Source organism: Dromiciops gliroides, chromosome 5, assembly GCF_019393635.1.
Source record: "Dromiciops gliroides isolate mDroGli1 chromosome 5, mDroGli1.pri, whole genome shotgun sequence".
Lineage (NCBI taxonomy): Eukaryota > Metazoa > Chordata > Mammalia > Microbiotheria > Microbiotheriidae > Dromiciops > Dromiciops gliroides.
Genome location: NC_057865.1, coordinates 178,720,717 through 178,735,073, shown reverse-complemented (window position 1 = coordinate 178,735,073; position 14,357 = coordinate 178,720,717). Strand labels below are relative to the sequence as shown.

The 14,357-nt window shown below is 34.3% G+C and overlaps 1 protein-coding gene across 5 annotated transcripts in view; it reads right to left on the bottom strand.

Moving 5' to 3' along the window:
* SOX5 (SRY-box transcription factor 5) overlaps positions 1–14,357 on the bottom strand; it is a 503,326-nt gene that overhangs the window by 157,723 nt on the left and 331,246 nt on the right. For 3 of the 5 annotated variants that reach the window (XM_043968274.1, XM_043968272.1, XM_043968275.1), the window contains exon 7: positions 261–384. In XM_043968274.1, coding sequence (XP_043824209.1) covers positions 261–384 — 124 coding nt within the window. The remainder of the gene's footprint in view (positions 1–260; positions 385–14,357) is intronic. The other 2 variants (XM_043968273.1, XM_043968276.1) reach the window with 1 other exon arrangement.

Sequence of the window (14,357 nt, the reverse complement as noted above, 5' to 3'; positions counted from 1 at the left end):
TACTGATGAGTTCTAGTTGAACACTCAAAGAGATGTGTGAAAATAGACAACACAGTATAAATCTCCCCTTCAATAAAACATATACTATTTGTGTGTGCTGTATTTAATATTAACTTAAATTCCTTTCCACACCCTACTAATGTATCCTTTCTAAAATAAATGTGATATATCTCTGAGCTCACTTCTTGGTGGGGCATTAATAGCAAATGGCCTGAACCCACCCTCCGCCCACTCCCAAATGGAAAATCAACAGTACTTACTACATCCTGCCTTGTAGCTGAAGCCTGGAGGAAGGAGGAAGCCTTGCTGGGCAGCTGCTGCCAGTGTTCGCTGGTCTGGAGGGAATACTGGAATCATTAATGGAGGCAGCTGACCTTGAACCTGCTGAACATGAGAAAACGAATCAAAGGGAGAATTTTTTTTTCCTTTAAGGAGAATGAAGGGGTTCAGTCCATTTAAAATATAGGGACTTCTCACTGGAGGTATAAACTATGAAATCACCTTAATTAAAGAATAATAGGATATGAGACTTAGACATGACTTTGGAAGCCACATAGTTCAATTTCCCACCAACTTCTACATATCCAGTGGGTTCACTCCTTTGCAAGGCAGCCTGTCTATTGTTGTAATGCTCTAATTATTTGAAAGGTCTTCCTTTGCTGAGGTAAGGAAGGATTATTATCCTAAAACTTCTACCTACTACTATATTTTAAATTCTACATTAAAAAAAGCATAATCATCTTGGCATCTCTTCCAGTGCCTAGCACAGTGCTCTGCATATGGTGAAAATTTAATAAATGGTTGTTTAATGAATAAATCAATTACTTGTTCCTAGTTCTATTCTCTGAAGGAACATAGGGTAAGTATAATTTTTCTTCCAAATCACAGCCCTACATGCAGTGGGGATGGTTGTCATGTGGGGACAGTTGTCATGTCAACACTTAGTCTTCTCTTTTCCAAGCTAAACAACCCAACTCTTTTTCATATGACATGTTGCAGACTTCCAAACACCTCACCATCCTTATTGTCTGTCTCTGGATGTAGTTTAGTCAACATCTTTCTGAAAACGTGTCATTCTTAAACATAATACTAAGTCTGAAAAATATATAGTGGAGGGGGACTAATATCCCTTCTGATATCAGACTTCTGTGAATGCTATATAAAATAGCATTAAATGTATCAAAAACACATGTCCACATTTAAAAAAAATATGTATGTGTACATTTAAATGTATATGTACATATATAAGTTGTTTAAGCTAACTTATTTTCAGTTAATCGATGCTAAAAATTATATGCCTTTAAAGTAAGGAAAATAGGAGTTATTTTAAAACACATGGAAACAGTGCAAAAGATTTTCTTATATATCTAGGAAAATTCAATACACATACAATTATTGGTGATTCATCAGAGTAATTTGCATTGTTACTTCTGCAGAGCTTCCCCCTTTTCTCAAATCTTACCTAACATTCAATTTTCAGATAAATAAGCACAATAAAATGAAATCTCCTTCAAGACTTCTTATTAAGACAAAATATATATATTTAAAATGTTTTCAACTAAAGAAAGGTTATAGTTAGCTTTCTTAATGTAAGGAGAGAATCATTTCCCTTGAAGTTAGAAAAATTCAAAATTAATTAGAGTTTTTCATTTAAAAAACTATAACATGATCATTTTTAGCATTAATGCATAGTACTTATAATTCTTCAAGATGCACAGTATATGATCTTTACACTTTAGAAACCTACTGTATAACACAATGCACCAATATAAATTCACATGTAAAAAACCAAAATCTTTATGAGTAAATAGAAGTCACATTTTCTTTATTTTTCTATTATGAAATATTTCTTCTTAGAAAGTGGTTGTGAGGAAAGAAAGGTAAAGATTATCACCTTGCCTTCCAAATAGAAAATTGCACTGAGACTAAATTTACAAATCTTCAGTTAACAGGAGGTAATTTTAATTCAGCTTGAAACAATTAAAAATAGTTAAAGGTAAAACTTTTGCAAACTTTTCTAAAGTATTTAGTCTTTTGAGTGCTATAGCATTCATACACATGCCGTCCATGGGGATCAGCTCACCCACAGCTGAAATTCAGCCACCTTCAGTAGGAAACGAGGCAGCTGTTTAAAAGCACATAGCAACATTACACAGCAGTTTCAGCCAGAAAATGGAGAATATAATATCCAAATGAAATCACAAAGGGAGTTTAGGTAGGCAATATATAATTACCCAAACTGGAGTTAAGCCAGGATCAGGATGCTAACTCCCCCTATTAGAAAAAAAGTGTCATGGGATCTTCAATGACCACTAATGATCTGTTATTTCATATTTAATGGAAAAGGTAAGGCACATTTATCAGTTGGTTGATTCATTCTTAGAAAAAATGGTATTAAAATTAACTAGAAAAGTAATTTCCCTTCCAATTAATCTACTAGAATAGTTGAAAAAATATCATTGAGAAAGCATTTATATAGCACTAAAAGCATATAAAAATGAACATGATATTGTTTTGAAATTTGCTGCTTAAAATTTGATCCGCACCTCTCAGTACTCTGCTTGTCCCACCTCTTGCTTTATTTGATTCAAGACAAAGACAAAGTAGCCATATTCTTTCAGAACAAAAATGAACAGCCATGTGGATTTTTACATAGTACTCTTCTTCGGCAAAGAGCCACAGAACTTTTTTAAAAATCGTTTCCAAGGATGAAAGTGACTTTGCCAAGCAAAGTGGCTTCAAAACAGGACTCAAAAATACTAATAGAAAGACAGATGGTTCTACTAAGAGCTTGGCTGCCAAAAAAAAAAAAAGCAGAAAAAAAAGCAGAAAAAAGGAATGATGTTATTGAAGCTGACTGCAAAGTTCTCTGATGACTGTGAATACTTTTGTCCCATTGCAAGTGCTAACTCTGCCTTCAGGGCTGATATAGCTAAAATACCAACCTCCCCACATTCTACCTCCCTGTGCTCTATCCCCTCCAAAATAAAACCTGTCAGTGCCAAAGCCCACAATCCAGCAAAATCCTACACTTGATTCTGACTGACTGCTCAACAGAAGCAAAATATTGCATGGAAGGACTCCCGTTTAGGAATAGACCCACAAGGAAAATTACCCTTTTTTCCCTCAAAACTGTCTGTCATATTTTCTTTTTCTAATTCCTCTTTTCCTCCTCCCTGCCACAAAAGGGCCCCTGGGCCCTATGAGTTTAGACGATATAAACTCAATTTGTATAAAGGGGGAGGAGGGGAGAAGTAGCACTGCAGAGACATGAGAATAGTTTGCAAGGATTTAGAAATAATCCAGTCAAAACACAGTGCAATTTTCCTTCCAAACTACTACTACAATAATATCTCCACTTTATTTCCTTCAGGGCAACTGTCATTTCTTTTTAACTAGATTGCTACCAGATATAATAGAAACTGAAATATTATATGGTCACTGACTCTTCCTTTATATGGATCATTTCACTACTGCATTTTAACTTTTACATGATGTGTTTGTTAGCATTGTTGCTAGGATATAACCATTTAAAAATGATATAGAATTAAGTCTTCCTTTTCAATTTTAAAGCATTGAAGTATATTTTAAATGCCATAAACAATTGATTTACACATTTTCCCAATAAACATGCTATTTTAAAAAAATGAATGATTCTTACATATTTGGCATTTTCTTATCTAACATACTTTTTTAATAAGTAGAACTCAATTTGTCTAATTTCAACCAACAGAATAATGAAAAAAATAACTATATTAAAATGCAGTGACATTTGTTTACTGTAATTCAGTGTAATCTCTGTGTTCTAAGATGATAGGATAATTATTTAGGGTGACAAGACAGGGTGACTCTTTACCAAGAGAATAATTGTTGGGGAACAGACAGATGTTTTCTTTGCTAAAGGAAACTAAAATCTTTGGGGGTATTACACCAGTCATAAATAGCACCTGTTTTTGAGAGTATTAGCTGCAAAACATTCCCTGAAGGATAACAAGGGTATTGATCATAATCTCTGAAGCTTGAGGCATTACTTTATGGTTGAGATTTCTTTAATTTCTTGAAAACAAAACTTACTACAGCTGTTGCTTGAACAAAAAATATTCTTTATTACAAATTCCCATTTTTCCATAAATATACGTGATTTTCTTTTTTATCTTTTTTAAACAATAAAGTAACTTGATTCATGCATGTTCAGTTGCCTACTCCCACAATTGCTTTTTTTTCTGTGTTGGCAAAAATTCACATTGTTTTATGTCACATGGTACCATGTCAGTTATAAATAAGCAGAGGAAAAATATACTAAGCAAAGTACAATATGCTGCAGATACTCAGTTTTAGGAATAGATTATCCAAATAATTTTATTACAAAATCCACCTCTAATAGTTTTCCCATGTACCATGTTATTGTTTTGAGCTTCTGTTTGCTAGTCTAATTTATGATATTGATGAAACATTGTACACTTCGAATGTCTAAAATACTTGGGAGTTTTGTATTAAGGTATCCTTGGGAATTATATGAATTCAACATAGCTAGTTAGTTCAGTGGATAGAGCACTGGGTCTGGCATCAGGAAAACCTGAGTTGAAATCTGGCTTCAGACACTTACTAGCTATGTGGCCCTGGGCAAGTTACTAAACCTCTGTTTGCCTTAATCTACTGGAGAAGGAAATGATAAACCACTCCACTTTGACAAGAAAATCCCATGAACAGTATGGTCCACACAGTCATGAAGAGTTGGACATGACTGAATGACAACAAATGAAATACCTTTAACAGAATAAAGGTAATTATGTAATTAGAGGGACATTAATTGTTCATGATTGGACTGTGCTAAAATAATAATAAAAAGACAATACTATCTAAATTAATTTGCAGATTTAGTTCCATATTCATCAAACTACTGAGGATTTATTTCTTTTAAGCTAAGTAAAAGAATAACAAAATAAAGCTGGAAGAATAAGAGTTTAAGAATCTTAATGGAAATAATGAAAAAATAGGAACGAAATGGAGTAGCAGTACCAGTTCTCAAATCATATTATATCATAAAGCACCAATTATCAAAACTATTTGGAAGTGGTTTTAAAAAATAGAAGAGTTGATTGACGGAACTGATTAGGTTAAAAAATACCCAGAAGCAAGTGAATGTAGTAGCATAGTAATAAAATGAAGATCATCAAATACTAGAGTAACGACTCTCTATTAAAAAAAAAAAACCTTATAGGAAAACAGGAAAGCAGTCTAGAACAACATTTGACATCATATACCATTCTAATGGATATATGACCAAAATATACAAAATCATGTTATAACATTTTAAAAAATAAAACATCCAGAGGACAAAGGCAGTAGATATCTTCCTTTTATGAATTATATGACATCATGAATGTTTGCTATGTCTAGGGGGAAGGATTCTTATATAAGCAGGTATAGGGATGATCCTAAAATATTTTGTTTATTGATATAAAACGCACAATATTGATTGTATAAAACAATTTTGCATAAGGAAAATGAATGGAGTTAGAATCAGGAGGAAAATAAATATATGGAGAAAATTTTCATAGCATCTTTATCTGATAGTTCTATTATACAAGGAAAAGGATTTATGTGTGTATCTATGTATTTATCTCTACCTATACCATCCTCCTAAAAATATATAGTCAAAGGATAAGAATAATCAATTTTCAAATGAAGAAATACAAGCTATCAATAACTATATGGAAGAATTCTCCAAATCAGTAATAATGAGACAATTTTTTTAAATTTCTGAATATTATATGTCATGCTCATTAGATTGGAAACAAAGAGAAAAATAATAGTAGATGGAGGAACTGTGACCAGATAGGTACACTACTGTACTACTGATGGAGTTATAACTTAAGAAAACTCTTCTGGAAAATAATTTTAAACTATAAAGTTTGAATTGGAATTTGAAACTCTAAAGTTGTTGAACTGTACATACTCTTTGATCTAATAAAATTATTATTAGACATATGCCCCAAAAAAGCCACAGCCAGACCCACAAACAGGATCTTATAATAATCAAGGAATGAGCTGTTGAAGGCTTGCACTAGGGTTGGAGTAGTAACAGAGGAGAGATGGGGATGGTATTTGGGAGATGGTGCAAAGGTGAAATTGGCAGGCCTTGGCAACAGTTTGAATATGGAGAGTAAAAAACAGTGAGGGATCCAACATGGTTCCTAAATTGGAAGCCTGAGAAAATATGAGAACGTTGTTTCTCTCTGCAGTAACAGGGAAGGTAGGACGGGGGTAGGGTTTAGGGGAAAGATAATGAATTCTGTTTTGGACATATTGAGTTTAAGCTGTCTACTGGACATCTAGTTAGAGATGTCTGAAAGGCTCTTGGAAATGTGAGATTAGAGATCATCTTAGAGATTGAGGCAGGAAAGGTAACACTGAGAATTATCAGGATAATGGTTGAAATTAAATCCAGGAGAGCTGATGAAATCACAAAGTGAAGTATAAAAGGAGAAGAGTAAAGCATGATATGGAGGATGATCCAGCAAGGGTAGGTAGGAGGAGAGTCAAGTATTTCAACAACCTGCAGAGAAGAGAGTATCAAGGTGGAGAGAGTGATCAACAATGTCAAAGGCTGCAGAAAAGTGAAGGAGAATGAGGATTTAGAAAAGGCCATTGTATGTGGCAACTAAGAGATCATTAATAACTTTAGAGAGAGCAGTATTGATGGAGTGATAGTCAGATGTCAGATTGGAAGGCATTAAGAAAAGAGTGAGAGGAGAGAAAGTGGAGGCATATATTATAGATGGCTGCTTTAAGGAATTTAGCTCCAAAAGGCAGAAGAGATACAGGACAATAGGTGGCAGGGATAGAAGAAACAAGTGAGTTTTTTTTTTTTCAAGATAGGGGAGACATAGGAATGTTAGGCATGTTGTATGTGGTAAGAAAGAAATCAGTATAAAGAGAGACATTAGAAATAAATGAAAGAGTGGGGATGACAGAGAAGGCAATCTGATGGAGGAGATGGGTTGAAATGGGATCACTTGAACAGGTAATAGGGTTCAGTAAAGAATAAATCCATTTCATCATGTGTGTCAAGGATGGAGGAAGAAAAAGTAGCAGAAGGCACCTGAGTGATAAGAAATGAAGAAGAGGGGGAAAGAGCATTCATAGCCAAAAGCATCAATTTTCCCTGTAAAGTATGAGGCAAGAGAAGTATGAAAGTATGAGAGAAAAAGGAGAGGTGGACCCACGGGAGGTTTGAAGAGGGATAGTGACTTGATAAGGGAGATATAGTAGGATTGCTTAGCAACACTGAGGGCCCAGTTAAGGTTATATAACATACATTTGTAGTGGACTAAGTAATAATAACAGTTGTGTGATTTTCTCCACCATCATTAAGCAGGCTATGTGTAGATAAGAAGGTGACAAATAGTGAGAATGATCCAAGGCTGAGGGTTGGCTGGGCATAATCAGTAATATGATAAAGGGGGTGAGGGATTCAAGAGAAGAGGACAGGGTAGAGTTGAATTTGTTCACCAGAGTCAAGATGGAGAGAAGAGAGAATGGCTAGTGTAGGAGAAATGGCTAGGGAGAGAATTGAAGGGTCAAGAAATTGGAAGCCAGAGTACAGGAAGACTGTGTGTACTAGATCCAGAGAATGAAATATAAATTCTCAAATATGTTTAATATTTTGATTTATTTTGCTTACTTTTACATGTTTATTACAAAGGACAGTTTTTTTCTTAGAGAGAGTTGAGAAGGATCATGAGTGGGGAATAGATGACTTGAAATAGTCTCAATAAAATATTAAAAGAAAAAAGTACAGAAGGAAACAGAAATAGACTTGTTAGACATACACTTACTAGCTGTCTGACACTGGGAAAGTTACTGAACATCTGTTTGCCTCAATTTCTCCATTTGTAAAATGGGGATAATAGCAGCTACCTATCAGGCTTGTTATTGAAATAATAATTGGAAAGCACTTAGCACAGTACCTGATGCATAGTAAATGCTATATAAATGTGAGCTTTCATTATTATTATTATTAAATAACATATTTCTTTTAAAAATCATGTAACAAGTTCACAATTTGTAATAAAATCCTTTCCCATTCCATATATCTTGAAATATTTGTGCATGTTGATGATTGTTAAGTTAATAAGAAAAGAAAATTAAAAAGATATGTCTCAAATGTCCCAAAGATATCTAAAACTCAACATGTTAAAAATAGAATTCATTATCTTTCCCACTAACCTCACCCTCTTATTAATTTCCATATTTCTGTTGGTGGTCCCTCATTATTTATTTCTTTCACTAAAATTCATAAACTTGGATTCATATTAGACTTAGATTCCTAGAATATTAGAGTTAGAAGGGAACACAAACAGTCATCTAGTCCAACCATTATTTGAAAAGAATCCCTACTTTAATATACCTAACAAGTGGGCATACAGATTTTGCTTGCTGATTGCCAGTGCAGAGGAACTCATTACATTCTCAAGCAATCCATTCTACTTATAGATATATTTAATTATTAAGAAGGTTTTCCTGATATCGAACCTAAATTTGTTCCTAAAAAATTTGTACCCATTCTCCTGGTTTTACCCTAATCTATCTAGTTACCTTTCTTTGAATGATCTCCACCTTAGTAAAGTCTTTCCTTAGCATGGCACTCAAAACTGGCCACATTACAACAGAAACAGTGTGACAAAGACAGAGTACTGTGGGACTATCACCTCCATATTCACAGAAGCTATGCATATTGGTTTCTTTGGTAGTGACATCACACTTAACTTGCAAGAGGATTTGAGCTGAATTCTGAAGGAAGTCCTAGAATTCAGGAGATGGATTCTAGCATGAGGGACATCCAGCAATGAGGTACAAAACCAGAATATGGTGTATCATGTACCAGGAAAAGCAAGTAGGCCAATGTTGCTGGATTGTATATTAAATGGAACAAAGTAAAGTGTTAGAAGAGTGGAAAATTAGGAAGGAGCAGTCTGTGAAGGGCTTTAAAAGCCAAAATGGAGGATTTTATTTTCTATCCTGGAGTTTTAAAAAGAGACACTAGACTTGACTGAGTAGGCCAGTGACATGGTCGAACTTTTGCTTTAGAAAGATCACTTTGGTAGCTGAATAGAGGTTGGATTGGAGTGGGGAGAGACTTGGGACAGAGAAACTAACCAGAAGGCCCTTACAAAAATCTAGGTTTGAAGTGATCAGGGAATGTACCAGAGTGATAACAATGTGAATGGACAGAAAGTAACTGTATGAAAGATGCTATGAAGGTAGAAATGACAAGACCTAGCAACAGACTGGATATGTGCAGTGATTCTTAGTGATAATTTAAAGATGACATGTTGAGATTATGAGCCTGGTTTACTGAGAGGATGATGATGCCCTCAACAATAACAGGTAAATTCAGGGTAGAGTTGGAGAACGATTCTATTTTGGAAATGTTGAGTTTAGGATAAATATGGGACATCTAGCTTGAGATGTCCAATAGGAAGTTGGAGCTGTAGGACTGGAAATTAGGAGAGGAGTTGGGGCTGGAAAAATAGATCTGAGAATCATCAGTTCATATGATGATTAAACCCATGGGAACTGATGAGATTACCAAATGTGATATTCTAGAGGGAAAAAAAGAAGGGTATCGAGTAAATCCACAGTCAATGGATATCATCTGTAAGAAGACCCAACATAGATGATAAAGAATGAGGGGGAAGATAGAAGAACTGGGAAAAAGAAATATCAAAATCCTAGAGAAGAAAAAGTATTCAGACGAGGGTGTTTGGCATTGATGAAACCTGCAAAGAGGTCAAGGAGAAAGAATGAGGTAAAAAAAAAAACAACGTTATCATATTTATCAAATGAATGGTGAGGGTAAAAAACGTGAATGTAAATCATTAGCAACTTTGGAGGGAGAACTTTCAGTTGAATGAGGAGGTTGGAAGTCAGATTTTAGAGGGTTTCAAATTAAGCAAGAGAAGAGGAAATGGAAGCACTAATTCTACATGGTTTTCTCAAGGAGTTTGGCTACAAAGGCAAGAAGAGATAAATGATGATAATTGTTGGATATTGTTGGATCAAGTGAATTTTTGTTTTGTCTTGCTTTTAGGATAGAGACATAGGCATGTTTGCAGGCATTTAGGGAGACATTGAGAATTAATGAAAAAGCGCGGGTAATTGTTGGTATCATTTTCCTTCAACTTCCAAATCTTGTTGATTCTGTCACAATATTGATTGTATCTTTTCCATATTTTCCTCCAATAAACCCACCCCTGAGCCCATGTCCTTATCACCTTTGACAGGGTATATTGTAATTGTCTCCTTGCCTCTGATCTTTCTCCTCATCAATCCATCCTCCTTTCTTAAACATATGTAAGTGGATCTGTATTCTCAGTGGTTTGTAAGTACTTTCCAATGATGCAGATTATAACCGCATCCTTGCTTCTCCATCCTCTGTGACTCTTGTTCATGGACTCCCATGAATTCACCACCCAACATAGGAGAGGTCTTCTTCAATTTTTTTCACAGCTATTAACATGGCATCTCTTACCCTTACCATATAATCAAACCCATCTTCTTGTTTTACTAAATATTTCTTTGATGACACCTTTTATAAGTGCTCTTCTCTGACATTCCCCATTAGTTATATGTTGTCACCTATTCATACCCACGGTATGTCTCTCAATTGCCCAAGGTGTGATTATCTGTTATGATTCTTCCTAAACAATATTCCTTGACTCGTTGCCATATAGCAACCCCAACTGAATATTGGTATTGAAAATATGAACCTTTGTTCTTCCCCAGAGGAATCTTGGAGTCCTTAAAATAACTTTACAATTCCCTGAAAGTAATTCAACCTGCTTGCCTCTACCTGTCTAACTTTAGGCCAAAATTGTTATCCATCCCAGATATACATGTAACAGACAAATTCTATGTGTCAAAATGTGTGTCATAATCCAAGCAACATTCTTTATCCACTTGATGTTTCTTGTGTATATAGTCAAACTAAACTTTTGAGTGGATCTCTTCTCAGCGGCTCTGCAATGACCAGAACTTGATGCAAACAACACAATATTATATGGATAATCTAATAATCTATAGAAAATCTCTCTCCAATATGGATTCTACACTTGAACTCTTATATCACAGTAAAGAACTGCTTTGGTGAAAATACAGAATTATGTAATTTTATGTGTTTTAGGAAATCTTAAAGGATTTTAATGTGTGGATGTAATATTTGTGTAAAAGAGTCCTTAAGGAAGTATTTTGCTCTACTGAATGAATTTTTTTTCACAATTAATAAACACTAAGCACAATGGGATCTTATAATCTCTGCATAGCATCATAGGATTATGTATTTTGATCTATGGAAAAGAAGACAACTTGAAAGTCATTCATTATAAACTATTTTATAGATGAGAAAGGAGGTTAAATAGGTTGCCCAGGGTCACCCTAGTAAATGTCAAATTCAAGACTCAAACAATCTTATTCCAAATCCTGTGTTCTATCCTTTATAGCGGGGCTTCTTAAACTTTTTCCACTTGTGACGCTTCACACCTGAGAAATTTTTACATGACCCTGGGTATATAGGTATATAAAATAGTTATACATAACCTTTTATTGTTGCCAACTTTTCATGATACCCCCCAACTACGTGACCCTATGTGGGGTTGCAACCCCTAGTTTAAGAAGTCTTGCTTTATATCACACCGCTTTAATTGATTTCAATTAACTGCAAAATTGTAACGATATTGTCCATTCTTGAAGATTATTATTACTCTTATCAGTGACATACTTGATTCATGTATAGGTGACTAACATAAAGAACTTGGAGAGATGAGAAGATATCTTAAAAGTAATTGATATGTTCTCATTTGACTTTAAAAACTGTATTAAGATGGTCTGGTTTTTTTTTTCTTTTTTTCTTCACACACCTTTGGTATTTGCCTTTCCTTCATATATTATGTTTATCAATCCCTCTATGTTCTCATAATTGCATTGTGGCCAGTGTGGATCTTCTCTAAATATACTTGATTCAAGCTAGCTGCTTTCCCTAATTTTGTTTTTTGTAGGTCCATATCCTCTATACAGCTGACAAATTGCTCTTCCTAAAGCAACAATCTGACCATGTTTCTCTCCTGCAGAAGAAGCTTCAATCAGCATTGTATTTAGGATTTTTTAAAAGTACTTCTTGGTTTGGCATCCAAAGCCCTTCACAATCTGGCTCCAGTATACTCTTCTGGCTTATTAAACATTATTCCCCTTCACTTACTGTACATTTCTCATGCAAGACATTTTCTTTTGAAATTTCTGCCTTGCATAGGTTGTTGAATGAACTTAATTTACTCAACCTCTTCTTATGACTAGTTTCCCTTGTGTCTCAGCTCAAGGGCCATTTCATGATCTCTACCCACCCCAGATATTAGTGCCCTTTTCTCTGAAATTACTTTATACTTGTGTTTATCTTTATACATAAACACACACATATAAATATAAATATATGGATATAGATGTATACATATGCAAATATTTATTTATATATATATATGCATACTTATATGTATAATATTTATATTTATATACATATTTATATGTATGTCTATATACACATAAAATTTACTTGTGTGTATTTTCGCTAGTTCAAGGAAGGGACTTGTTCATTTTTGTCTCCCTAGTATTTATCATAGTGTCTAACATGTAGGTGTTTAATAAAAGTCTTTTGAATAAAGGAATGGATTTAATCTCTTAGTGTCTAACTTTTTAAAAATAATCTGTTTGAATGGAAATATATGTGGATTTCTATGTTTCATCTACACTTATGACACATTAAAAAATGTAGCAAGTTCCTTGTGAAAGTACATCTACCAAGGTGGATCAATAACTGTTCTCAAACTTATATACTTAGAAGGCTGTCTGGAGAACTGAGAGATTAACTGAATTTTCCAGGTCAAAGAGTTAGGATGTGGAAGAGGGAGGATATGAAACCAGGCAGATCTTTCTGATTATGAAGCCACCCCACTGTCCACTATGCCATCCTGCTTAGTTTTTAAAAGAATTAGGTATATTCATTTTTAAAAGATTATTGATGATAAGTATAAATACAAAAATTAATATTCTCTGACCTCCATATTATGGTTTATAAGATATTTTTATCTCAACAATACTCTGAGACAAGTACTGAAAGTATTATTTCCATTTTACACATAAGGAAAATGAAACCTCAAGGGTTTAGGTGAAATGTAATTAGGTTGGAGATTAGGTCTCATAGCTAGGAATGGATTGACCCAATGTTTGAACTGAAATCATGTTATTGCAAATCTTATGCTCTTCCAGCTTCATCAAAGTTGCTATGCTTAGTTTGTCATTTCCAAATAAAATTTACTCAATGAAAAATTAAAATCAACAAATGTATTCACCACCTCTGAACATTATTTTGCCTCTTTCCAAAAAGATAATTGCTACTCCATACAAAACAACAGCTACACAGTTGGAAAACTGGCTAATTTTAATGTTTATGAGAAAAATGCCAGTGGTTTCTTGAGTTGGAGCAGGACTTTTTTTAAGACCCAATTGAGAGCCCACTTCCCCTATGACACTTCTCTCATCCCCCAATCTCAAAATGATCTCCCCCCACTCAATTTTTCTTTCAGCATTTTGTCTGAATCAATAGAATATCCATATTGCAATCTACCTTGCATCATAATTATTTGTATATATTTCATATGCGACTTATTATATTGTAAGTTCCTTTGAAGGGAAGGGGCAATAAGGCGCCAGGTCTATGTTGTGGAAATTGTTTCATTCCCAGTCTTGCATAGTGCCTAGGTGCTTAATAAAAGTTTATTGAATTTAAAAAAATTTGAATGGGCTAGTTAAGGCTATTTTTTTTTTGCCAAGTAAGGAATAGAACTGTCACCACACAAAGAATTATACATTAGTGGAAATGGGTCATTAGGGAAGCTTTTATAAAATAAATGGACTGATAATTCCATCTAGAAGGCTATTCACTTCAGATGCCATGGAAACATAAGCAGCTTTTACATATGATAAATCAAAGAAAACACTAGGGGAAAGCTCTTGGTGGCACACTAGGTAGGAAGAGCACTGGTCCTGGATTCAGGAATATATAAGTTCAAATTTAGACACTTAGTAGCTATGTGACAGGCAAGTTACAACCTCTGATGGCTCAGTTACTTGAGCTGTAAAATGGTGATAATAATAGTACTTTCATTAAAAGGTTGTTGTGAGGATCAAATGAGATAATATTTATAAAGCACCTAGTATAGTGCCTGGTACATCGTAGGTATTCTTCTTCTTCATCATCATCATCATGATGCTTATTCCCTTTTCTTCCACTCTACTGCAGAGGT